Genomic DNA, 27,311 nt, shown 5'->3' with positions numbered 1-27,311 from the left:
CATGGACGGTGGCTGCTTAAAAAAGGCGATTCCAGCATATGTATGTGATAAATGTTAACTGTGCATTAATCGCATTAAAGAGGACCCTATAAACTTTTCATTTCTAATTAAATTCTGGCCGGTGATTCTGGCGAAGCCAGCACACTCCGGGCCTTTGTTTATGTGGAAAATTAAAATGCAAATACAATGGAATTTATTTCCATTACTAGAGTGATATGCTGGGCTCCTCTGTTTAACAGCCTCCAATTATTTTCAAACAGGTCTCTCTCCCCCTCCCCTCCCCCCTCTCTCCCTTCCTCACTCCCTCATTTTTTTCCTCCCCCTATTACCCTGATGCTGCTACCCAGTGTGAGGGGTGGAAGCTGGTAAAGCAGTGGGTGGGCTAAGGATGGTGTCATCTGTTCAAGGTCAAATGCAGGCAGGAATACAGAGGAGGAAGGGGGAAAAAGACTGGGAGAGCACAAACAAGCAGGCAGGTGAAGTAACAAGACTTGAGCTAATGCAAGGAGGAGTAAGGAGTTACCTGTTAGCAACCTCACTGAAAAATAAAAGCTAAACTCACTGGCTTGCCATATCCCAGCCATATAGATGACCTGACTGAGAGAGCTCACAGGTCTTTCCCTGATGGGATATTTTGGTGAGAGGGTGCAGCTGAGAGCTCTCTCTAGAAGTTTCCTGGATCTTTCACAGCCTTTTTCATAGACTTTGTCTGGATGTGGCTGCTGCTGGGCCAAATCCTGATGGCTGAGGAAGCACAGAACAGGCCCAATGCCAGACACATTGCCTGCACAGAGCAAATAAATCCACGCGGCAATGACACATAATCATCAGCTGAAAAATAACTGAACTTTCTTGTTCATTTCCAAGGGACCAAATGTGGCTACACAGTCTTAGGGCATTAGTGCACAATATCCACACAAGTCAGAAGCCATTGCACAAACCCAGAGATTCATCATACATTTAAAATGTCTTAACATATATATTTACTGCTAAACGCTGCTGACATAGAATCCCATTCTTTCTTACATATATAAGAGACCCAGGTCAGCTCAGACATGGAACACTGCCAGGCAGTCATGCACAGATCAGAGGCATCTGCTAACTGACACGGATGCCCTTCTATGCATTAATACAGAAAGTCACGCAAGAAGACCCTTGCAAAGGCAAGTCTTCATTGTAGACATATGTAGTTGTTTGTAGATCCCATCACAGGCTCAGTCAAATCTATTTGAAACTGCACAGTATAGTCTTGCATATATTTGTGAAGAAACCTAGGATATGGAGACGTCGAAAAATGTAACTGAAAAGCCTTAGCAAAACCCCTGCGTGCACCAGAAGGCGCACACACCTGTAAGCGCATTCACACAGCCGTAGAAATACGCTGACACACACAGACACATGGTTATTCACAAGCAAGTGGCCGCAGACCTTGAAGCGTGCAGCTGAGAACCGGCCACACGTGCCACCCTAAGTGTCACACACGCGCGGGCAGCGCACCCTAGGCACACCCCGCTGGCAGGGAGAGCTCGGGAGCCAAAGGGATACTCTTTTAGTGCATGTGAGCATCTTAAGGAATCACCTAGTGTAAATGATCCTGCCCCAGCCGAGACAGGGAAACAGGAGAAGGACACATTCACTTACAACACTGAAAAGAGGCCATTACCCAGTCAAACAACCCAATCCCTGACATCATTATTCAATACACAGGAGCCCTGAAATGCACACTAACTCAATCACAGAGACACACGATTACAAAATAATACTGATGGAATCAATGAGACAGACATGCGGTCATACAAAGCGCACCCACCCCGGTGTTAATACACAGTAACAGCCACCCAACAGGCGAATACAAAACAGCCATTCACCACCACAATGGCAAAACACGGCCGTTCTCAAAGGAGACTCAAAACTCTGGCAACAACCCCCACCCTCAGCAGAGGGGGCTTAGAGCAGCACTGGGGGTGTGGGCAAAACCCGGCTGCTGTCAGCCTAAAGAGTAACAAATAGTCACAGCCTCGCCAGGAGGTGCCCAGTGTGCTCATCTCCTAGTGAGGCTGGTGGACCCCCAGAGCATTCAGCACCATGCAGGATTGCACCTGCAGCCATTGAAACAGACCCGTTGGTGAAGTGACATGTTTGCTTAATGACCAAAAGGGTTATGTGGTCACTACTAACGCAGGCAGGGGTGCATGACATTCAAGACTCATCGTAACACAAGCCAACACAAGCCAGCAAAACCTACTGAGTATCAGAAACACCACACGTCCACGCTATGGATGGATGCAAATGCTGCTCTGCACTCTGAGCCACAGAACCATCTCACAGACGTGCCTCTGCAGAACAGCCCAGCCCTCTTCCCGAACCACAGCACCACACCCAAACCCATCACAGCACTGGTGTCTCTCCCTTTCAGAGAGGAAAAAAGCGAAGTGCCCGCATAAAGCATGCTCGTAACGCCACAAATAATCGACCTTCCTTGCGCCTTGCAGGCTGTGCCACAGCATGCTAACCCAGGCGCTTAACACGCGGCCCGAACGGCCGGCTTTTGCAAATCCTGCATGATCTTCTGGGGAGGGAGGCAGGAGAACTGGGCTCTGGCGTCCTTTCCCTGGCACAGCAGGCATCCGCTCATACCAGGTTGTGTGCACAAGAATATGCTGTTACTGAAAAAGCCCATAAGGCTGGGGGAAGACTGCTGTCGGTTCTGTGTGCCTGCGTGTGCTCTGTGTACAGGAATTCCCCTTCCTCTGCTGAGTGCCGCTGCTTGTAGCCATTAAAAAGCCCAGGTCCTCATGCTGGGTGTTCAGTGAGTATTGATTCAGTCTGCAAGCAATTTTAATATTTCTTCAGGGACTTTCCAGCAACAGCACAAGTCATTAATTCACCCTCCCAAATTGCTTATTCAATAGCAGGAACATGGCTCCTGAATAAAGTCCCAGAATTTATGTGACTCACATGAGTCAGGAGGTCAAACAACTGTTATGGAGCGAAGTTAAAAATCCAAATAAAATATTGACACTTTTTTGGGGAGTGAGAGGAGGGGGAAGGGGGAAGGGAAAGAAAAGGTATTTAAAATAGGGTTTTGTTGCAATGCCCCCAGGATAAAGAATGGAAAGAGATTGAAGACAAGTTGGAGTTTGTAAAATCAATGGGATTTATTGCATATCCGCTTGGCATTTAATAACTCCTTCCTTTCCACCTCCCCCTGCTCTGTATGTACATGGGGAGATAAACTCTTCAACAAAACTACAAATAGCCATCCACAAAGTACACAGATGGGCACCCAAACCCCAACACATGAAGGCAGGGATGTGCAGGGATGAATGTTACTGCAAAGCAGTGGCAGAGCATCACAAGATTTCCTTAGGACCCAGAGTCTTGCCTGAGCTAGGCAGAGCCCATCACATGTGGCGTTACTTATGCCCATGTGGTAGCAGATAGTCTATGTCCACAGTCTTTGTAAAGAAAAAGAAGGGAGGGGAAACTGAGGCACAGAGTGAATTAAAAGAGCCTGTGCAGTCACACAGAGCCCATCAACAGGGCGGTGGGATCAGGATCCAGATCCCCTGATGCCCAGTTAGTGTTTTTGCTGCTGAAGGACGCTGCCTTTTACAGGACTGAAAGCACACACAGTGATGGAGATCAGACTGCAGGAAGGCATCCATCTCACAGGAGGGACACACAAACCACACTAGAAGAAACGCATCCACAGACACTACACAAGCCCATCCGTATGCAGATAGATGCACACGCTGATACAAATACATCCATACTTTTACTGAGCTCATTGCTATTCAGAAAGCACTGCAGCCAGATTACACACACAAGCGGACACACACCTGCAGACAGACAGACAGACATGCCAATGACTTCGTGTACAAGTGCACATGCACATACCTGCACACGCTGACACGCCAGCGTAGCCTCATACAGCTGTACAGCCACACCGAAAAGGCCATGCAAACTGATGTGTTGCTACAAAGCTAGATTTTGCTTACAGTGGCCTCCTTCTAGCTAGGTTTACGTAAATGGATGTCCCCACACACTCAAATGCATTCTGCATAGGCATATTAATACATAGGACTGTCTCCTTATTATATTATACCGGTAACTGTTTCAGTGAAACTATGCTAATTTTCTACCAGTCAAAGATCTGAGACTGTAGGAGCTGTCAAACAACATTTATTCATTAGCACTAACACCACAAAAAACAAACTCACAAAAATATAGCCTAACCATCTAATCAAATAATACTTGATGGCTTAGGGATATTGAAGGGGGCTTTCTTTGCTTTTTTTGTTGTTTTTATTTGTTTGTCTGGTTGACTTTTTAGCAAAGATTTAGGGCAGGTTCTTTCTCTGAGTCGAGATTTTCCAAATGGCAATTTTTCAAGGGCTTTATTGCATTGTGATAAAAATAATGTTCAATGACATTTTCCTCCTAAGACATCTTTTGAGCAAATACACAGTGTGGTTTTAAAATTAAGCAAGGTAATGAAAAGTTTGAAATTTCCATAACAATGCTTAAAAATGTTTAATATTTTTGCATTGAAAATACGCTTCTGTGTTATTTCTAAGATTGTTTTGTTCATGATCGATTTTGCAACTGCCCTTTAAAAACTGCAAGATAGAATCTTTGGGCCAGCTTATGCTACCTCCTGTCTTCTTAGAGGACAATATATTCAAGAAAAAATGTAAAGGCAGTGTAGTTTTTTAAATACCATCACCTGTGTTCCCCTGTTCTCCTCTGCCTACGAATCCTGCCTGCATCTGATCTTGTCCAATCCAAGTTAGATCAAAAAATGAAACACAGGCTAATTTACAGCTGGAGGTATTCCAATTGATTAGGTGAACAAGTACTTAATTCAGATTACAGGGACCATGTTTTGAAGTAATGGAAGTGGATAAAATCACTAAAATTCTCTAGAACATTGTGATTTTCAGAAAGAATACGTTGTAATTTGTAATACAGCATTCCACAGCAAAAGCCTAAACTGTAAAATTTGAATAATTAAATATTTATAACCTAGGTTTTCAGACAGTGTTAAACAATTGCTGTGCCTCTTCTCTGTTTACCCCAGCCAGTGCCTGGCTCCATGTACCAAGCTCTGGACAAATCAGTCTTAGAGATCACTAAAGCTTATGGGGAGAAAAGTTGCCTGCATGGGGATGCAGGGATGAGGAAACACCTGTGCATGTGGGGGGATCATTTAAACTGCTGCTCTGGGGAGGCTGTTTGTCAGCTCGGAGTTGTTGAGGGAGTCTCAGCTGAGATGGTTTCATTGACAGGGAATAGTCAACAGGTGTGTTTACACAGGGGCAAATGACAAACTTAATCTGAATTAACTTTGCAAGTGCATTGGTTAAAAGCATTAAAACATTGTTTGGATGCTCATTCAAAATTTGAATGTCCTAAATTGAATTTAGTTTACTTCATTTCCAGAGTGAATTAAGCTAAACTAAAGCTGCCTTAATTCTAAACAAGGGAGTCAAAGGTGTAATGTAGTTTAACTAGACCACTTTAATTTTCACATATTTAGTTAATTCAAATTAGTCATTTTGCACAGCTGTGTGTAGGTAAACCCTTAAACTGCTAACTCGTATGGACAGGGACTGTATTTATACAGGAACCAGGAAAATGGGTCCCAAGACTCCAGTGTATGCTACCAGCCATCGCCACTGTAACAGAGGAGGGCAGGAATGAAAGGTCGCTGAAGGCCTGCAGAGCCCTATAGCTCTGCGGGTAACTGGGTGGATGCCAGCTGTGCGGTTTAGAAATAGCTCACAAACTTACACAACTGTGCAAACGTACACACGGTTATGGGTCTTACCATACAGCAAGGTTCCACATTAGTTATGTATCAGTATTCAGATATGTTAGATATTACATCACAGATATTATAGCCTCGTTATGGATAAGTTCTAGGTGGTGATAACTTATTTGTAATAACTGTGCTTGGTGCTGTACAAAAACATCCATACAGCTAGCTGGTGATGGTTACAAGCCACAGGTCTGAACAGCCTATTCGCACATTAAACTCCGTTAAAAACTGTAACGGTTGAATTAATGTTTATTAATTCTTCATGGGGTCTGAATATATAATATGAGACCCAAACATCTAACTCCATATAGCCACAGTTACAAATGCAGACCTATAGGCAAAGACAGACAAAGTACGCACATTGTGTGGTAAATTAAAACATACGAAGGGACTAACGGTAGTGTATTTGCAAACACAATACAGATACACAACATACAGCAAACATATATATTTGTTTACATATATATTTATGTTTATATATAAACATATAGCAAACAAAACATATAGCTCGTGCTCTCTAAAGGTTAAACCTGGTAGTAACTTGCATACGTCAAGCCTACCAGTTACAGGTTTGTCTTTCCATTTCAAAAAGATGGCTTTGTCCTGTAAATATGAAAACCAGACTGCCTGCTATGGAGGTGGGCACCGGCTTTGTGTTGGGATGTAGCAGCCATGCCCTGAAGTGCTCACCTGGGCCTGACTGCTTGGGGCAGTATGATAAAGCAAGGAATAAATAATACCAAGAGCAGTGAGGACTAGAACAGGAAGGGAAAGATTCAGGTTCTCTGTGGAAATTTTCAACTTCTCAGTGTGCTTTTGAATCAGAACTTTGATAAAATTCTACAGCTGTATTTCAGTGTAGTTGGAACCTGCCACTTCAATCAAATCTCAATATATTCTTCTAAATTTTTTTTTAGCATAGTCTCTCATTCACCCTAAACAGGCCATTTTAACGGGAAAAAAACAATTTTTCCATTCTGAGAAGACTTAAATTATTCTCACGATTTCTTTAAAACCCAAGGTAAAAATAATATTAGATCTAAATTGACACATTCCCAGCACTGTTTCAGTTTGGATTTTGGGCAAATGTCTGCTGCTAAGGGTTGTGCTATGAAGCTTTCACCAGCTCCAACGAACACCAGGGAGGCACACACAGCGACGCCCCTCAAAGGGAATCGTTGACTTACCCAGCACACTCAAGTGGAGCTCTGCAGGACGCAGAGATAATGCACAGCTAACACACAATCCTGCCGAGACCAAAAGTTAGAAAGTCCTGAGTCGATACCCTCCAAAATGAAGAGACTGGCATAAAATTCACAAGGCTGTAAATGAGAATGTATTTGGGTTTTTTCCCTTTGCCTCCAGTTCTGGCCACTTGGGAGGCAGCCAGGTCCCGCTTCCACCTGGCCTTTGCAGCTATGAAAGCCAGAAATACCTCGGTATTAAATGAAAGCTGAAATAATTGCTTATCTTCAAGATCTGAGGCTTACACAAAATGGCATAACTTGCAAGAGGGCTGAGAATGTTATCTACATTTATCTGGTTCCTCCCAGTTCAAGACTCCTTTCCTAGTACACACATGTCTTCTGTTAATCAAAATGAATGTCCACAAGGAATTCAGCACAGACTCCTGAATTTTAATAACTGGAAATGGGCTCAAAGCAAAGCTTTCAATTAAAAGTTCCCATGCTCCAGATTAAGATATTTAACCTTGGCAAGCCCATGTGTTTCTGTAGGTCTCCTTAACTCACCTGCTGGCACAGCTGCTGCTGCGACAGCTCCGGCCAGTGTTGCGTGGCTGTCACCGGTGTGCTGGCAGCTCCTGGGGCTGTGCCCCACACCAGCCCCATGCTGCTGCAGCGACGCTGCTAGCAGGACCCAAGCCAGCCAGTCCCTAGGGAACAGAAGATGCCGCTTTGTACTGCAGTCATTGCAGTGTAGGTGTACACTTAGAAAACGGTGAATGCCTAAGAGCTCAAAACCTTCCGGGCATTTTCATGGCAGAAACCTCTTGCTAGTGAAGGGTACCTAGCCACTGGCAATGCTTCTCTCCTGCTCTCTTCCTGTGGCTTGTTGTTTTTGAAGCTTTTGGTCTTTTGCTGCAGAGATTATGAGTTTGTAAAAGGGGAATGGTAGGTCTGTAGCTGCTGGGATGGATGCTTTCAAGTGTGCTGTGAGTTGAACATCTGCTCTGTGGTTGCTTGTGATATCAGAATGTGGACTTGATGACCCATTGACCCAGGTGGTTCCTCCCAGGCCTGCGTTTCTACGTCCAAGACGAGCAGAACTCTTTTTGTCCTTTAAGATTTCCTTAATTCACCTTAAAACCAAGATGTCAAACACCTACAGCCAGGATCAAGTTGACTTCCAATATTTTGTAAACTGTATGACATCTTCTAGATGTTTGGATTTTAATGAATTTCTGGCTTTCCTGACTGTGAAGAAAGCCTTCCAAACGTGAACCGAGTGTAATAAAAGTAGAAACACCTGCCTGAGGACATTTCTATGCTGCAGTCACTGCTTGACTGCAGCTCATGTAGATATACTTTAGCCAGCTTTAAGGCAGGCAGACCGGGTCCCGATGGCTCTGTAGCACAGCTTTGCACAGCACAGCAACTATTCAAGCACACCTTCTGCTTCCCAGGTGGGTTCTGTACCCTAACACAAATCCGCCTGGATGAATGGGAAAATGTTTCTTAAAGCTTCATGCAGCAAATTCTGGGAGGTCAGGCTAGGCAACCTATACACATGGGGCTGACTGCTGTCAACCACATCAGTACCAGTGGCATGAAGTTGTGTGTTACTGCTCAGCAGAATGAGTTGGCAGGCTGCCCCCGCTGCCTGGCAGATCTCCCCCCTTCCAGAAGGCAGGCATCTTCACCTTTCTCTCCTTTCTTCCACCCCTCTTCCTCACTTCTGGACTTGTACCGTGTAGCACAGCAGTACTGGAATGGGCAGAGATCTGCTAGAAGCTGAACGTTAATGCTTTGCTCAAATTAAATGAAATAAAACCATATGGTGTCATCATGGGTCACTGATTTAAAACAACAAAAAAAATCCTAGCTCCTCTCTAAGCCCTTCAGATAGTAAAACTGCTGCTGTGAATTCTGCCTCTCCGCAGAGTGCAGCCAAGAAATGCAGTCAGAAAAAAGAGCAGGATTGGGCTTTCTCTCTCTGGGGTCTGGAGTGAGCAGGCTGACCTGGAACACAGCGGCACATTCTTCCTTGTGTCTTCAAGCATGATGTCAGCGTAGCTCTAGTGAAGTTGACAGACCTACACAGATTAACAGCAGATAAGGGGTCAAATTTTCTCAGGGAGGGCTGGGACTGTGTTTTGGGATATGTAAGGCATCTCCATTTCAACCTCTCATCTATTTAGAAGCTTCAGGAAAACAGATAATCCCTCTTCAGGCACCTTTTGGGACTGTCAATCTATCTATCTAATCAAGTTAATCTCTCATAGTTGTGCTTATATACTAATATAGTACATGATCACCCTCCTTCTCTCTCCCATTCCAAAAGGTAGGGAGAAGGAAATGCAATTTTCATGACAGGAGAGAGTTTGAATGTGTGAATATTGCTTGTGGCCCCTGAATATGGCAGGGTTTGAAGGCATTCTGCTGCCTTGGCAGGGAGCACCAGAGCCGCAGGCCAGCTAGCAAGGAAGCTGAGTCTGCTGCTCCTGCCAATGTCAGCTGTTGTTCTGAGGGCTGCAAGTGTTGCAGTGGATTTTGAGAGCAGTAGGAGAAGCTACTTGTCCCCCCCACATCCTAATGAAAATTATGTTGTGGCTTTTGGGGGGCAACTGCCACTCTCATCTTCCCAACTGCATCTGCTGCCGCAAATTCAAACGTGATCACCAAAGCCAGTGCAGCTGAAATACGGCTCCTGTTGCCTTTGCCTATCTCCCTTCCCTTCACGTACAGCCACTGTCAGCAGGGTACATGTCACTTCTGCTTCAAGCAGGGGAATGAAGCCAATACTGTGCTACAGCTCGCTGAAGCACTTACTTGGCCCCTGTTATTGCAGAGTCTGAGCCCTTCACTCCTCCTTCCAGCTGTCCTCACTGTGCCCCAGGTGGCACGACAATGCTTCTATCTTCACACTTCAGGCAGGAAACAGAGCACAGAGAGAAATGCCATTTGTCCAAAGTCTTGACGAGAGGTCCATGACAGAGCAAGGAACTGAAGCCCTTTCCCTAAGTCGGATTAGGCTCTAACTATCAGACTTTCTATTTCCCATCCTTCATCCCCAAATCCCTTGGTTGTTTTCCCTCACCATGCTATGAAGCTTGCTTTCCATTTTGAACTTGGTGCAAACAAGACCTTCACCCCCCCGCCCCCTTTTTCTTTTACTCAGCTGTGAATTCAGATGTGCCTTGACCCATGCACAGAAACATGACTCTCTCCCATTGGAGCTCCTTCCATGTTCAGAGATCCTTATGCCTGCTCAGCACCAGTCTGCAGCTGGGATACTGTTGGCTCCATGGGGGCTGTCACCAAGGAGCCCAAACCTGCCTCTTCCCATCCCATGTTCTCCTTCTTTTCCTCAGGCATGCTTTGATGCCAGCATCGCTGGGATGGTCACGAGGCCCTTTGTAGGAGCAATCTGATGCAGAGAAGGCATCACTGTCTTGCTTAGCCCTGCACTGAGTCCCCTGCAGCCTGCCTCGTCCCTGCCGCCGGCACAGCCCGCAACTCAGCAGTACGGCCCTGCACTAATTAAGCAGTGTGGCACAGCAGGGTGTGTGTTCCTTGGCCATCACAGCCTCCCTTGGACACACTGCAGAGAAAAGGCTGAAGCTTCGCAATGTTAGCCTTCCAAGAACCGCTTTAATTGCCCAGTAATGCACACCCTGGGGCCTTGTAATGTGCTTCTAATATGGAGCATTTAAAATATGAATACTCCAAAACAATTACAAGGAGTTTGGTGCTCTGCTGAGTGTATCCTTCCACTTTGAAAAATAATCCATGACAAAGGAGTATGACTAAAGCGAGGATACCAGTGCTTTCCGAAATCTGTTAGGGTCTCCTCCGGGCAGCAGGACACACAGCTCTTTCCCTTAGTGCAACTTCAGTCTGTTCTTCCAGGATTAAAATTGCTAGACTGGGACTCCAGAGGAGTCAGACCCACCTCCTCTCCCTCTGATCAGCCCTAGTATGATTCTTTCTATTTGTGATACTAATGACTCTGCCAGTAATAGTATGAGAGGAGAAACCACAGAGTATGTCAGGCCTGAAGAGAGTTTGGATAGAAATGTCAGAGAAGCAAGGGACGTTCCCTGTGAGCTGTCATTTTTTTAGCAAATAATTTCTGGACATGAATTTACAAGGAATAGAAGAAAGTTCTGTTTCTCAGACAGGACTATGTCTCAGCTAATTTTAGCTTCTAATATTTCTTTCTACATTCTTGACCAAATTTGATTAGTGCTTCTTACAACTGTCATACTGGGAGAGATGATTTTTGCCTGTCCATCTGTATTCAGAACCAGCAAAAGGAATTGCATTAAACCAGCTGAAAATAATGAAATAGAAATCAAACATCAGAAATTCACGATCTGATGCTGAACGTTTAAGAAAGTCAAAGGCATTTGGAAACAGGCAGTTGGTTTCAGCTGGAGCTGTATGTGGTATTAACTCTAGAAAAGAGTTACTACAAGCCAGCTATGGTAAAACTCATGAATTCCAGGAATGGATGTGTAATTCACAGTACAGTACTACGTACTGCAATGACATTACATGCCATTACTTAAGATAATATCGCGTATTAAATTCAGATTGTGAAATGAAGTTCAGTTGCTTTACTGCAATCAAAGATCTATAAATGTCCTGTTGCTGAAACTTCAGAAGGTTATGTATTAAATCTGTGTATATTCTCTGAAACTCAAAGTAGACAACTTGTGCAAAAACCTCCCACTGGAAAATGAAAAATGGGAATTTACAGTAAATACCAGTTTATGCCCCTAATTAAACGCAGACACTGTTACTGGAGTCACTGACTGTGATGGAATTACAGCAGGGATGAATTTAGTCCAAAGTGACAATTTCTTCTGGAGGAAAGAAAGGCGTTTGAAAATATTGGTGCTTACTTCGAGAAATCAGCACTGCTGACTGGTGTGCCAGGATTTGTGACCCTTCTGCTTTTGGGAAGGGCTGAGGAAGTGTTCTGCAAAAAAGCTTGTTTTTTCTCCAGTGTCTAGAGGCAAGAACAAGCCATCAGAGGCAGCAAGAGGTGGTCAAGGTTTTGCTCCCTCTTACACAGCAGTAATCCAGAAATCCTGGGTTTGAGGCAGCAGAGCTGGCTTAGTGCGTATTTTAGTCTCGGGTAAGGGTGTGAAGCTTTCAGCAATCCTGAAGTTTAAAGGCAGCATTATTATGCTGTATCTGTTGCTACAGGACCAGGTCAGCCCTGTTCATCTCTCATTTGCTGTTTCATTAGGTGGTCTCGTGTAGGACAGCCTCACTCAAAGCCTCTTAAAGCAGCAACAGCAATGCCTAGCTATCCTGCTGTTTGTCACTATCCCTAAATGCTTCAGCCCCGGGGGACACACTGCCGTGTTCCATGCTGAGCATCAGGGCCCTGAGATTTCTCCTCTTTACTTACGCACTAGAGTTCGGCCATGACTGCAGGACAAAGGAGCACTCCTGGGCAGAGCCTCTTCAAAACCTGCCTCTTCTTTTAGCCATAGGAAACAACCTTCTGCCTGAGGCCTCGTTAGGTTTGCTGTTCATTTGATACCAAGAATTATCTGACCCAGGCCACTGGAGGCTGCACAACCAGAACTGCTCCTCTTTGCTCACCATTTCCAAGCGCTTTCCCTTGACATAAAACCAGTTTCGTTCTTAGGAGGGGAACGTTTTTGAACAGAGCCTTTCACCCCTGGGTCACCAGCTGAAATCTGGCCCTGGTTGGTAGTGACCAAAAATCATTAGCAGCTGACGGCTACTTGGTGAAATGAGCTGGTGAGTCTCATTCCAGTTCCCACTGGACACATCTCAGTAATCACAGTCACAACTGGCAGTGACTGGCATTCTTAGCCAAGAGACCATGAACTGAACAGGGAAGGAAATTGAACCTTCCTCTTCATCCTTTGCCGGGGTTTTTGAAGCATTATGGACAGGCATTTTATACTGCCATTGTTTCACAGGCTGGTTTCACTCTAAAAGGCTTTTTGAAACTTCGCAATTTTCATGCAGCGTGGTTCAGCACAGCCTGATCGGCCATCTCAGTATAATTAGGCTCATCTTATGGTTCCCCTCACTAGAAGCTGAGCTGTCTGATGCCACCTCCCAGTACGGATGGAAAATCTGATGTCATATCTCCATATGAATAGAACCGTCTGATGTCACCTCACTGCTAACAGGATTTTTTATAATATGTCATCTAAGGCTGCAGGGATAATCTTCTAATCCATTCACTATGCTACACTACAATAGAACGTAACACAGTATAATGTGTAGGTTAACTTAGACACCTTCAGGCAGATTTTGGATAGACAGACGGACGGATGGATGGATGGATAGATACATTTATACAAAGTATACATACATTATATCACTCTATTGATTTTTAAAAAGTTGCAGGTTTGCCTGGCTATAATGAGATTTTTGAACTTTGTGTTGCGATCAATGAGGGGAATATTATTGGCCTGGAGAATTGATATACCTGCTCTCTGTGGCTTGTTCTGCTCCTGGACTGCCCCTGCCCCCAAGGTGTACGATTCCATCAGACACTTAACCTCTTTTACAGTGTCATCAGGCTAAAAGGAATCTAATAGTGACACGGGACTTGTGCTCAGCACTCTGGCACTATTGCTTTCCTGTCACAAATAATTTATAGCTTTCTATTTCCATCCCTTTGCCTGCACCCCATCCCCTCTTTCTGTTTCTCTGGGCTGGGGGAAATCAATAAACTCACACAACCAGAGTGGCACTTCAGGGGGTTTTAGGGGGAATGTGAGAGGAGAGGAAAGAAAAGAGAAAAACAGAAAAGAAAAAAGTTGTATTATTTGCCCTAGCACAGACTTCTCAGATCAGCTCCTCAGCTAGTGCAAATAAGCAAGACCTCAGAATCTGGCCCTGAGGCCCTCGGACACCTTCTGAGCTCCTCAGCAGCTAAGGAGTAGGGCCCCTGGTACTGCTGAGCTGTATGGGGTGAAGATCTGGATCTCCATCCCCAGCTAGAACCTTGCCATTCCCTGCCTCCAGCTATGTCCCAAGCAGCCTCTCTGTCACTTCCAGCTACTGCCTAGGCTTCATCACGTGTGTATCGGAGTTTCCTAACTTGCTGAGGTGACAGCGCTCTGAAATACCTTTCTTTTCCTAAAAAGATTTCACTCTCAGGAGTTGTGCTTTTTAAAACATGCCTTCTCACTGCCTCTGCTTATCTCTATCCATGCCATACCGCTCACCAGCCAGACACTCACTCTTTGAAGTTTTGCCAACTTATTCTACAGAACGAATCTTTAAGGGAAGATCTCGGGTGGGCAGGGAGAATGCATTATTTGCTTTCACTTTCTGGAAAGATTTTTTGGAAGAAGTTAAAGCTAATATAATGCAGGGCTGAGAGTTCCAGAAACTCAGGCTGAAGAGCATCTGCACTCTTCACCCTAATTGGAAAGGCTCATTTTAATGTCAGAAAGGAATCTGGCCTCCATAGGTCATGGCTTATTCACAGAGTTCCTTGCTGAGACAGTCGTCCCTGGGTCACAGATACCCAGCACCCGCCAGCAGGCAGGGACCTTGCCAGCCAGGCACTAGGTGCTAGTGATTTACCTTCACCGCTGACCTCAGCTGGATTTAAACCACTGACACAAAGGTGAAAGATTTCATGTAACGAGAAACAGAGCACTGGCAGTTCAGTTTATTTTAATTCTGAGCTGCATTATGAGCTCTGTGGCATTCACGGAGACATCTTTTTGAGTTCCCGTGCTGTGTTCATTCACCACCTGATAAACACCAATTTTTGCCCTCTTTGTTGGGGCTTCTTTTTCCTGGTGATCTGTATCCCATCACCACTTCCTACAGGAACCTTCTGCTCCCACCTTCTCATTTATCAAGGGCAAGGGCTTTGGCAAAGCCTTCTATCAGTACAAAGCCTTCAGTTCTATGCCAGAAAGGTATTTTTTCAGTACACAACAAAATTAAATCTACACCGTTTGTAAATCCCACAGTGGCTCTACTAGCTGCAAAGCCTGCCTTGTGATCATGCTGGCAGATTAGGTCATAAACGATACTGCAGTTGCTAACACACAGGAGATCCTACCTCACTCACTGAGCACCACAGTTATGCAGGGAATACCCAAGTTTGGGGAAAAGATGACAGAGCACAGCAAGGACAACTTGTTGGGAATGGGACCATTGAAACAGTAGAATCAGAACCACAAGAAGGCAAATGACGGCACTTTGCTGCACCCAGAGCTCGGATCAGGCCTTCGGGTTCCGATAGCCGGGATTACGGGTGTGTGAAGGCAGAGAGAAGTTACAGTTGAGTTCTGAAAGTGTTTTGCTCTTTTCCAGGATCATCAGAACCAAAGTTCAGCAACCTTTTCACCCAACACCAGACGGGAGCGGGACAGGCGTGACTGCACCAGGACATACTATTGGTAAGAAGACCGGCATGAGGGGTGGTGGCAGGGCAAGTGGAAATGAGGATGAAGCTTCGTTGAGGGAACAAAGTCTGAGAAGCAGGTGCTAAGCAGAGCAAAAGGGAGGAGTGTGTGTGTGTGTGAGAAGCCTCAACAGAAATCAGAGGTTTCTGTTCTTCGTTGCCCTTGTTGCATTGTAGGGAAGGGAATCATGGCAGAGAAACCAGCCCAAAGCAGGGGTTTGCCCAAAGTGATTCTGCCTTAACATCCATTTCATGGTCATGCTCTCCCCTTCACCTCCCCAGAGAGGAGTATTTACTGCTATCCTGTCTAAGAACCAGTCTTCACCTTTTGTCTCCTTCTTACCCTGACTCTCTCTTCCCCTCCCTCTCCCAATTTCTCTTCTCTCCCTTTGCTGAAACTGGTCTGTTTCTTAGAGCTAGTAATACACAGACATGGGTAAGGTATTCCTGATGCCTCACAACTGAGTTCTTCATTGTTCTAGCTCTGCAGTCAGGTATCCCATGGGTGTATTTCACTGAGAAAATGCCTTTTCTGCTGGGGGAGATGGGTTTGTCGAGGTGAGCAGAAGATGGAGGCTGTAATAAAGTGACCAAATGTCTCCTGGTCTGCTGTGTTTAAAGGTACTGTGCTAGATATGCAATGAGGTACTTTTCACTCTGTGGGCCGTAAGGTGCATATGTCTGCTGTTGCTAGTACAGCTTATCCACTAACAATTCAGAGCAGGAAAAAAACACACAGTATTCTGGGATACTGTGAAATACAGTGGCTTATTTGTGGCCTTAGATGCTGTCTTAGATTGTGTTGGTTACTGAGAATCAGTTGCTGTACAAGGATTTACTGGAAAGTGCTGGTCTGCAGGGGACAGAGCTGGCAGATATAATCCTGTACACAAATTGTGTTCAGGAGCACAATGGAATTAACAGGCCAGTATGGAAGAGCATTTCTGGATGCCCTTTTAGTCTGGACTTGCTCACTGGACTGGGGATCACTGACCACAACAGATGGATTGGCAGGTATTATTCCTTCTTGGAAAAGTAGCGCAATGTCTAGAGAATGCATTGGCTGAGATGGGATAGCGATTGCGAGTGCTGCTGCTGGAGTCTCTCATTGCTCTGGGATGTACTGGGAAGTGTGGGTCTACATTGGATAGTGTTGACAGATTCTGCTCCACCCTGGAAGGCTTGTATTGGACGTATTGATTACTTCATGTCAGTGCTTTATGAGCTGAATGATGGGTAGTGGCCTATAAGAGAATCGGGACGTTCTCCCCATTACAGAGACACACTGGGACATAATGAGCATGCCTACGGAATGCATAGCTCTACTTGTTCTATAGTCTAAAGCCCCGATTATCACAAAATGATAATTTCCAATCTGGATGACGTGTCATTTCTGATATATTGGAAACTCACGAGCAATCTCGGACAGCCCTGAGTGGCACGAGGAGCCTGCCTGTTGACATTGGCAAGTGCCAAAGGAAGACACTAGATTGTTACTGATCTGGGTCGGAGTGTGTATCACCGACTCACCATTTGTCGAGTAGGGAGCTGAAGTGCCCAACACTGAAGTTCTTCTAACCTATGCTAAGTAGGTAATTTTTCAACGAGTGTTTTGGGTGGACATGTAAGAGGCTGATCTGGCTAACACAGAACATGGTGCTCCTGGTGGAAAAATGCTAAGAGGAAATGATCTGGCAAAATACAGATGGCCTAGGAAGTCACAAGAGAATGTGGCCTGTGCAGCATTGCACTCAGTTACCATGGCATGCACTGGGAAGCCTGATTGGAACTGGGGTATAACAACAAGGTTTAGCTTCTTGGTGGAATACACCTGCTTGTTATTAATGGCCTTGTACTGGAAGGCTGAGGAGCTACGGTATAAGAATGGACTGGCAAAGCTGGGATGCAGCAACATTAGCAGTAGAGTGAGTATGAGTCCTTCAGTGCGAGGGACTGGAGTCTGCTTAGCGCCCAGGCTTTCCTATGCGACTGGTGGCATGTGTAGCTTTCAGCTGGGGGATCCCTGAGTGCTGTGCTGCTCTCCTCATGGCCCTTTTTCCCTTTTCCTTTTGTCCAGTGCCCAGCACAGCATCCCCTCCCGTCTCCAGTGCCTCCAATGATCCAGTGGGCTCTTACTCCATTAACGGGATCCTGGGGATTCCTCGGTCGAATGGCGAGAAGAGGAAACGTGATGAAGGTAGGGGGAGGGGAGAAGCTCATCCTCCCTTTTATATTCTTTGTCCCCATGTACAGGCTCCAATTTCAGGCCAAGGTTTGCAGCTGCTCCAGGGGCTAGATCAGTTTTAGCAACAGAGACCCGTTCCCCGCTACTGCCCTGCTGGCTTGGAATGCTCTTCTTCCGAGGCCCTTTCATGACAGGCTGCGTCTCCAGACATCTGCTCGGCAGGCAGAGAGCCGTCTCCATTGCTGGAGCTGATCCCAAGTTCATTCACTGCTGGAAACGGCTGGAACTGAACTCCCCAGGTGCCAGCAGGTGCCCGGACTTTGAACTGCGGGTAAACGTGGTTTCCCCGACTCACTCGTTTTCAAACAAAATGCCATCTCGGAGAAGCACCAGCAATGTGGGAGTTATCTTTCATTCCCCTTGCAAACAAGTTCCTGCCCTGTGACGTGCCATGAGCTACATTAGCTGGTGCTCATAAGGGCCCAGTTTTCTATGGGTAGCATCTACCACAGCAGAACTGCCACGCTTGCAACAGTCTGAAAGCAGAACAGGAGGCCTCTGAGTACTGTGGCCCTAAGGCTGTTATCCAAGCCTTTGCTAGGGCTCTAAAGAATTAGGATTAAGCTATTTCCTTTTCCTTCCTACCTGCTGGGAAGGACTCAGGGCAAAGTAAATCCTGAAATAAGCCAACAGCTGGAGTCCCAGGTCTAGACAGACTGAGTCAGGAGGGGTGGGTAAGGTCTTGGTGCTCTTGTGGTGGCTTTGTAAACTTTTTTCCTAAAGTCTTGCTCTTTTAATTTGATGCATTAAAAAACTGAGGGCCAGGAGGTGAACTTTTCGTAAGAGTAGTGCCTGACCACTTTGTTTGGTTCAGCTCTGCCTTCAGTATGTTGTTTCCCGCTGTTGTCTGTTGCGTGGAGGGACCTCTTAGCAGTACCGGTGGCTCAGTGTGCTGTGTGTGCTATAACCCCACACCTGTGCGGTGCAAGAGAATGTGAGGGTTCTCTGCGATACGTGGCAAGAAGAGAAAGCTCTTCGGAGAGAGATGCTGTATTTTGGGGTTTTGCTAGTAATTTTCTCAGTATTGGTTCTGGTGAGGTTCACATCTGTTAAGTTGCTGATCCAAATGAACATAATAACCCCATGAAAAAAAGGCAGTCATCATGACCCCCTTCTCCCTAATACAAAGTAGAACTAGAGGTAAGAACCCAATCCAGCTCCTACTGAAGCAAATGGGAAGATTTTTGTGATGTCATTGGAAATTGGATCAGGCCCCAGAGGAAGATCCACTTCCCAGCTAGATGGCAGTAGGGCCCAGCTAAGAGAAAAGTGTCACAATCGAAGGGCTGAGTCAATGCCTCAAAGTCAAAAAATGTCAGGAATAAGAGGGTGCAAACATTGCAAACCCCTCCAGCATTTCCCATCACTACATATATAGGAAATAGCAACATTTCAAACTGAGTGACAAGTTTCTCTAGTGGTTGTGCTAATCTCTTGGCAGTTATTTGGGGGTTTTGTGAACCCCTGTTCTCATACCGTCTAGCACAGTGACCACCAGCTCTCAATATGGTGCCTCCATACCTCATTTTGAAATGAAGCAGTTCAGTCTGGCTTTAGCAGCTGTTCTTTCCAAATACCTGGAAAGATCATCCCACTTTAGGTGCAGCCACGCAGTCACCTCCAGCCTCAGAACCAGAGCTTTTTTTGAGCGGTACAACTAAATGCAGAAACAACCAAGTCACAATCTAAGACTCTGACACTTCACAATGATACACTGACAGTAAGAACAACTCCCTGTGTCTGTCCTTAATTCATCCCAGATTTGATTTATGAAGAGCAAGCAACACTCTGTGACTCCCTACTGCTGGACAAGAGCCCACATATCCCACTAGGAATGAAAAAGGTACCAAACAGACCTGGAGATGTTGCTTGCCTTTAGCTTTCAGAGTTTTAGATGGCAGTTACATCACACTGCTGCAACTGCCTTAGAGAACAGCCTTCATCCTGCCACCCCAGATAGATGCTGCAGGGAGATGTTGTGCTGTCCCAGAGAAACCTTGCATGGGACCCCTAGCCAAGAGTTGAGTTATCTGGGCTCACACTGGCCTTAAGAAATGCTGAAAGACATCATCACTTTGCAGAGTTGGGTCCCAAGGCTAGAAGGGTCCAAGGGGAGGTTTTGCACAGCTGGGAACCTGCACTCACTCCTGGGCAATCTCCCCTGTAGCTCTGAGGGCTCTGATTGTGCTAGCTGAGATGGGGATTAGGAAAGCCTGGCAAGAAATCCAGTGCAGGTACCTCTTTCACGCTCATGCTGTATGCATACACCTTCTCAGTATTTCCCAGAGCTTCTAAGCACTGCTCTGTTGCAGTTTCTTCACTGCAGGGTTTATTCTTGCGTTGAAAAGCCCTTATGAGCTCCCAATGCACATCTACTTTCCCAGCATTTTGCGGGTGGATCTTCCCTAAAGGAGACAGAAGCAGCAGCATTGCTTGCTCTTGCTTTCCGCTCTGTTGGACCAGCTCTGCTGCAAGGATTCCTCTATGAGGAATGCAGTTAAGCAGAAGGGGGGGAAGTACCAAGCTGCTCCTGAATCCCCAGTTCTGAAAACCTTGTTGGCAACCTCTGTGATGGCTGGGGGGAACAGGGTGGGAGAAAGACAGAGGAGCACACCCCCTCCCCCAGGTCCTCCTTGCTGCAGCTGGTGCTTACATTAGACAGTAGCACAGATGATTAAGAAGAGGAGAGATAATTATGTGTCAAGATGATGTAGCAGAACTCCCGAGTTGGACAGAAGGAGCCAGACAGATGCATGAGGTGGGCTTAGCGATGGATGCTGACAGTGAGGTGTGCCCCTCACAAGGCATTAGAGGGAAGAGGGGAAATCCCAAACTATCAAATGTGCTGGCTGCAACTTCGAGGGTGGCCTGGGATGACCACGGCATTGAGAGTGAGCTGGCAGGGAGGTAGCTCTGACTGTCTACTAGTCACAACAAGGAACTGTGAGATCACAAGTCTTTCCTCAAAACTCACTGTGTCTTCCTCAGGTGAGTGCCTAGGAAGGATGGTCAGGATTTGTCTTGTTAAGACCATGTATTCCTTTTATTTCAGTTTTTGGTCAGTGATTGTAAACCCTCTGGCTTCCATGACAGATTAGACAAAGCAGAGTTGGTGTCCTCTGATTTTTTAAATAAATTGGCTAAAAAAAGTTCACCTCCACTTGTGGATGCCATTTCTTGCAGTCTGCAGGCACTGCCAATGTTGCTGTAATTTCACTCTGACCTTCTCCACCACTTACGTCCACCATCTTCCAGAGGCAGAAGTGTCCCTGGAGCATGTAATGACTTTCCCAAGACCACTGAGGGTCTTGCAGTATCGTGCTGCAGCTGGAAACAGGAATTCCTGGCTCTGCACGATCCTAATGTTGTACCATGCTGTGATGGCAGGCCAAGCTCAGCAGGGTCATTGTCAGACTAAGCAGCAGCAATAAGAAGTCCAGAAGGATAAAGGGGAAAAGTAATACACAAATATTTCTGTTGTTCCATAACCCCCAATTGATAGCTGAAAGGATGAGAATTGGGGTGACCCAGAGGCACTAACAAGAAATAGGTCTCACTCATGCTTGTAGTCTTGAGCAATGTATAAGGAGAAAAAGAGAGAGATGGGGAGGATAGGAAGGACAGATAGATAGATAGATGGATGGAGGGACAGATAAACAGATAATTGGGTAGTAAGAAAACAGTATTTCAAACTGCTCCCTGCATGCCACAGCATCTCCAGCTGGGTGAAATTTTTGGGATTTTTACAAAACCACTCTCATTAGAGATGGCTCTTTCTCTCCATAGCAGAACACAGACTTCTATAGACACAAACTCTCACTTGGGATTCATCTTCCAGTGAGGCTTGTGCTGTAACATTCTCAGCATTACTAATCTTGGTCCTTGGCAGTATCTGCAGTATTTGACAGCATTACCGGCAATAATACCTGCCATGCCGACAATGGCAGAGATAATATCCCCCAGTATTATCGACATTAGCAGGGATCATATCTGCAGCCTGCCATTGGCAGAAGCAGACGTAATGTGTCCGGTATTATTAGTATCAGTTGTAATAAAACCCACAGGCTTGTTAGTATGATCAGTGCTAATATCAGCAGCAGGTTTGTGGGAGAGGAGGGGACGGAGTGATTGCTACTGTAAATGGCAATAATACTCGGGCTGTTTGCAGTAAAGGAATCCCCAGCAGAGATGGGGGAGCAAACCTGAGAAGGCAGAAGTTCCTCCTTTCCTTTCTTCACCTGTCATTTTGATGATTAGAGTAATTTACATTGAAGTGAGTGATGCAGGGCTGCATCAGTGCAGGGGGACAGTAGAGTCACCAAAATTTTGGCAGGTCTGGTGGCATTTTGCAAAGAGTGTTAGCTGTGTCAGCCCAGGTGGTTCACTGTACTCTTCAAAATGGGGTTCAGCTATGGAGAACAGGGTGCTGCCTGCTAGCACTAGGAGCATTTACACTGTCAGTCCCGTAGCTGCAGGACTTTCAGCATCACTGCCCTTCCGCATAATTTTCTGTTACTACCACAATACCCTCTACTGAGAAGCATTGCTTTTATTACAGGTAGCTTTCTTTTCCTTCCCTCCAAATGGGAGGATGCTGACTGCAGGGCAGGGTTTTGACAGTGTTCAGTTTGGGCTTTTCCTACCTGGCCATGATCTCATTTTCCTACTGGGAAAGCAGAACCTCCTCCGTTGGGTGGAGTGTGAGGCAGGGAGATCTGCAACACTCCCAGTCCTGAGAGCTGTTTTTTTTAGATACTGCCCCAGGACATAGACTGTCTTGAAGAAAATTGTGAACTCAATTGTTTAAGTGGAAAGTAGTGCAGAGAGGAGAGATGTGCAATGTGTTTAATAGGGTCTGTGTTTTTGAGCAGATACACAGCAGCTGGATGTGCCACTGCAAGTATGATCCCATTTGTGTGGTTCACAGTGGCGATAATATAATTTGGCAGATGTAGTTGTGACATCTCAAGTGACTTTGTGTCATTGTCAGTGGCATCAATATGTGTTTGCTGGCAGTGTGGCTGTGGTTATCATGTTGTTGTAACTGTACCACTATAGGTTGTGGGTCGGTGACACCACTGATGAGATGGAGTGTATCACTGCTTGCTACGCTGCCCTGTTACACTCAAGGCCGTTACACCCTTCACAGAGGCGGCTGTGAATTGTTTCTGGTGGTGTGTCTGCATCGCTGCATGCGGTGAGGTTGTTTCAATGTGGTGATTGTTGGTACACTGGTGCAGGCTGTACTGTACTGTCACTGCAATTCACAGAGTTGTTACTGCAGCTGATGTAATGTGTTGATTGACAACTGACTGTCACCTGGCCACGAGGGTGAAGTCAATATGGCTATGTCACTGCAGCACTGTGTTGAGAATTGTGTATTTTCACAACATAGGACTGTATTGTGCCACAGCATACTGGGGTTGTTTCAGGACATACAGCACGCTTATGCTGGCATCTGCAGTATGATGATGCTTTACCAGCGCTGTAGTTGTTCTAGTGCGGAGAGGTCTAGCCCTTAACTGTCCTGTAGGGAAATGCATTCATTTTCCTATGCTGCCTGCATACATTTGCCAAGAGTACAAGTGAGTCATTCCACTTGACTGTATCATGGCATCTGATGTACGTTCACCTCTGGGCGTGTCAGGTGTACCTGTTCTCCCAAAGCCGTTGTGTTGCTGAAGACAACAGAGTGAGTTTGGACCCCTCCAAGTGACACAACCACACAGTCTGTGGTGTGGCTGCATCATTTCATGCTGTGATTTCTTGTCACCACAGCTGATGTGCTTTGTGTTGTGCTATACGATTACTTTATTGCAGGTCAGCAATAGTCTTAGTGACACTGGAGACACATGCAGGTACATTGCCTTGGGTGCTGACTCCATGTTCCAACCATCGCACAGAGCTGTGGGGCGTGCACTCAGCAGTTTATGGCTGTGCTAGTGGAATGAGCAGTTTCTGGAGACACTCTTGCAGTGTCTTCCACCTGCCTTCCCTGTTCCATGCAGTGTGGCAGAGTTTCCAGTGGCTGCCAGCTTGCAGCAGTGGCGTATCACTGCAAACAGCCGTGGTCACAGGGGATGTCCAGGTGCATTGTGTCTATACACACAAGTGTAGGTAACACTCCCTGCCACTGTAGATGAAAATGTAAACTGAAGAGGGAGTTTATTCTCAGCAGCCACCCACTTCTCCCTCCTGAGGGTCTCTAGCTGGTGAGACTTAGCGGCAGGACATAAAAAAAGTGCCTGCTACTGATCCTGCACCTCTTTAAATAAAACTGCAGGAGGATGGTCAGAAAAGGGAGAGTATGTGTGGAAAAAGAGGAGGGGGAAGCTGGATAAAGGAGAGGACAATGAATAAGTAGCACAGCACTGTCAGAAATGAGGGCTGATGCTCCATGCGTCTGGAGGTCAGCCTGTAAGCAAAAGGAACAGTGGGTGTGCGTGTGTGTGTGTCCGCACACACCCTGGGAGTGTGGGGGGTACGCGTTGCTCAAGAGGACTTCAGGTAAGGGAGAGTTAACAGCTTACATCACAGAAAGCAGTTTGGGCACAATGCTCTGCTTCTGAAGCTTATAGTGCTGCTTAGTTTGACAGGTTTGGTACTATCTGAAGACAAGCTGGTCTGGCTTCAGCTGTATTTGTGTGCGTCTCTGCTTGTGTATTTGTGTCCCTAGGAATGCACGTCTGTTTGTTTTTTGTATTTCTGTGTTAGGATCACTGGTTTCTACTACTCTGTGCTTATGTGCTGGGGTGAGTGGCAGGCTGGACCCGTGTCTTTGTGCATGCCTATGGAGACCTGGAAAATGTTTATATTAAGCTGTGTATAATATTGCCTAGTAGGAGAATGCATACTGTGGATCACATGGATGTCTGGGCATGTATGGCTCAGTATTAGTGCTATGTATTTCTATGAATGCCAGGTATTTGTATTCACATTTTGAGCATATATGTGAATGTTGTATATTTGTATGTATATTCTGTGTGTATGTGTTGTTACATACTTGGAGTATCTCTGTATCTTTGTGGTTGCTGGATATGAATACGTAGCCTGTTAGTGCTGTGCACTTCTGTATATAGTTTGTACAGATGTGTATTTGCATTGGGGTTATATATTTGCGTGTATGTTGTACATATATATCGGTTGTTCTTGCCTGTGTGAAGGTTGTTTATTTATGTAAATAGTTTGTATTTGTTTACATGATTTAATTTTGTATATGTGAATTTAAGGAAATTACTTTGAGTTCCAGGTTTTTGTTTAGTTAGTGTATGTATATTTTTGTAAGTTATTTGTTTATTCAGAAATTACATTTAATTGACATGCACCTGCATTAGTACCTCCTTGTGTCCCAGTCTGCATTCTTGTGTCTTTAAATGTTATTGGCTACATTTGGTGAGTCTTGCTCATGCATAGAGCTTTTCTTTAAGTTTATTTGTGTGAGTGTCGTGAATGTGTGCTTGTCTGACTGTTTATTTATGGGTATTTAGTTTGTGGTTAGTTCTTCTTCCACTTTTTGACTCACTCCTGGGAGGAGTTGCTGCAGCTGATGTGTCAGCAGGAGTCAGGCAGCTACAACTCCTCCCAGCGTCTCTGCCTGCTCCGTGTCTGCCTGTGCAGAGGCTGCTCCCCGGTTTTGCTGGTGCCCGTCTCTCTCTGGACCTTCTTGCTCTAGATGAGTTGTACCCTGGCTCTGCCTGCACTCAGGGAGGTGACTGCTACGTTTTGTCATGGATGTAGAGAGCATGGGAGTCAGAGGGAGCATGGTGCCTGGATCCGTGAGGATCCCAGGTGAATGCACAGTGGATGACAGAATAAACTGCAAAAGGGATCAGCTGGCAGTGTGCAGGCAAATGGCATTTTAGAGGGTTGTTGGTAACTGGTATAACAGCGGATCAGGGTGCCATGACAGTGGGAGACAAGAGTGACACTGACGCTGCTTTTGGGGTCAAGTGACATGGCAGTGAGACATAAGGGCAATACTGCTATGGAATCAAGGTGACACAGCGTTGAGGCACAACTGGGATCAAGGTGACATGCCGATGGCCCAGGCTGATCGATCAGAACAGGGAGGGCTGGGAAACCTTCATCAAGAATCAGCTGAACAAGGCAAAGTAGAACAGGAGAAGCAGGGTGAAGAAGATTGGAGGCAAATCAAGGGACCCGTACTGCAGCTGTAGCAGCCAGGTCACCGGCAGTGTGGGACATGCAGCGTCCCCATGAGGAGATCAGTTGCATCGTGTTGTGGAAGGCTGGGCCAGTCTTTTAGCAGTGGCTGTTTGCATCACAGTAATGGAGAGCAGGGACAAACACAGTGATGACATCAGGTGATGGACATATCCTGTGACAGTAGCCACAGACCACAGGGACTGTGTGGGATGGGGCACTATTCCCAGTTGCTGGAAAAACAAAGAACCTAACGGGCAGTAAAACAAAAACAAAGGAGACTTGGAAGCACCTGACAGCCCTAATTCATCACAGCCCAAGATTTTTTTTCCCCCCTCATGTTCCCATTATATTTGTTTGTAAAAGTGGAAATCAATTTTGAAGGTAATTTTCTGGAAAGAATGGAAGGGAGGTGGGAGGGCCGGATAAGGCAGAGATGGCAAGAAGAAAAAAAAATTTAGGCCAGGCACAGCCCAGGGGCAGCTCTTGGCAAGGTGAAAGAAAATTGCATATTCAATCTCCATCCATGAATCTCCCTTGCTGCTGCCCGCCTCCTGCTCGAAAACAATGAAGGCTTTCTCCCCTACGCTGCACAACGCCTGAGTATCAGCGCTCACTTTAACTTCAGGGTCATTAATTCACCTGATTATTGCAGGAGAGGAGAGGGTTGCAGAGGCATCCTTTCTAAAGAGCCCTCCCTTAGCTCATCCTTTGATTAGTTTGGGGTGGGGGGAGTTGAGATAATGTGTTGTCTTGGACTCAGTTTAAAATGGGAGGGGTTGAAGAGGGGGTGGAAGGAGGTAGAGGTGGAAAGGGAAAGATGTGGCCCGGCTTGTTGTGGAAGGGAGAGTCAGAAAGCAGTCATTCTTGCATCCTTCTGCTGTGGTGTTATTGCAAATTAAAAGTAGCTTGTTCCACTCCATAGCTATCTTTCAGGGAGGGGAGGGGCATGGGTATATGTCGGCATGGGGATGGGGGGGATCTTATCATTGCTTCTTCAGCAGCCCAGCGTAGTGTCACCCTGTGAGGTGACATTTGAATTTACAATTCCACTGAGAAAAGCCATTAATTCACAAATTAACATTTCTCCCCCTCTCTCTAGCTCTCTCTCTCTTCCTCTCTCTCTCTCTATCTCACATGGATGTGCAAGCAATTGAAAAGACAAAGGAAATAGCCTTAAGGAAGAGACTTTACTGCTACTCTGTCTGTGCAGAGATTGCTACTACTGCTTCTAGATAGATAAACCAATTACCTGAGCTGCTCTGTTCATGGCAGCCTGCTATTACCTCCTTTTGTAGGGCTGACTCCATTGCTGGATTACACTGTGTGTATCTCATTAATGTAAACCAGCATGATACTGGGCACTGTCCGTGACCCTTCTTGCCAGTTCCCATTGCTCTGCAGTGGCAGAGGGAACTGGGAGAGGAGTCAAGAGCAGAGGTGATGGAAGGCACAGACGTACTTCCTAAT

At 45.9% G+C, this 27,311-nt stretch overlaps 1 protein-coding gene across 1 annotated transcript in view; it reads left to right on the top strand.

Moving 5' to 3' along the window:
- Nucleotides 1-27,311, top strand: part of PAX2 (paired box 2) — an 84,065-nt gene that overhangs the window by 14,877 nt on the left and 41,877 nt on the right. The window contains exons 3-4 of the mRNA XM_055720799.1: nucleotides 15,343-15,428; nucleotides 17,511-17,630. Coding sequence (XP_055576774.1) covers nucleotides 15,343-15,428; nucleotides 17,511-17,630 — 206 coding nt within the window. The remainder of the gene's footprint in view (nucleotides 1-15,342; nucleotides 15,429-17,510; nucleotides 17,631-27,311) is intronic.

Source organism: Falco cherrug, chromosome 9 (assembly GCF_023634085.1).
Source record: "Falco cherrug isolate bFalChe1 chromosome 9, bFalChe1.pri, whole genome shotgun sequence".
Classification (NCBI taxonomy): domain Eukaryota; kingdom Metazoa; phylum Chordata; class Aves; order Falconiformes; family Falconidae; genus Falco; species Falco cherrug.
The sequence above is the reverse complement of the archived record's forward strand: the minus strand, read 5'-3'. Positions and strand labels throughout refer to the sequence as shown.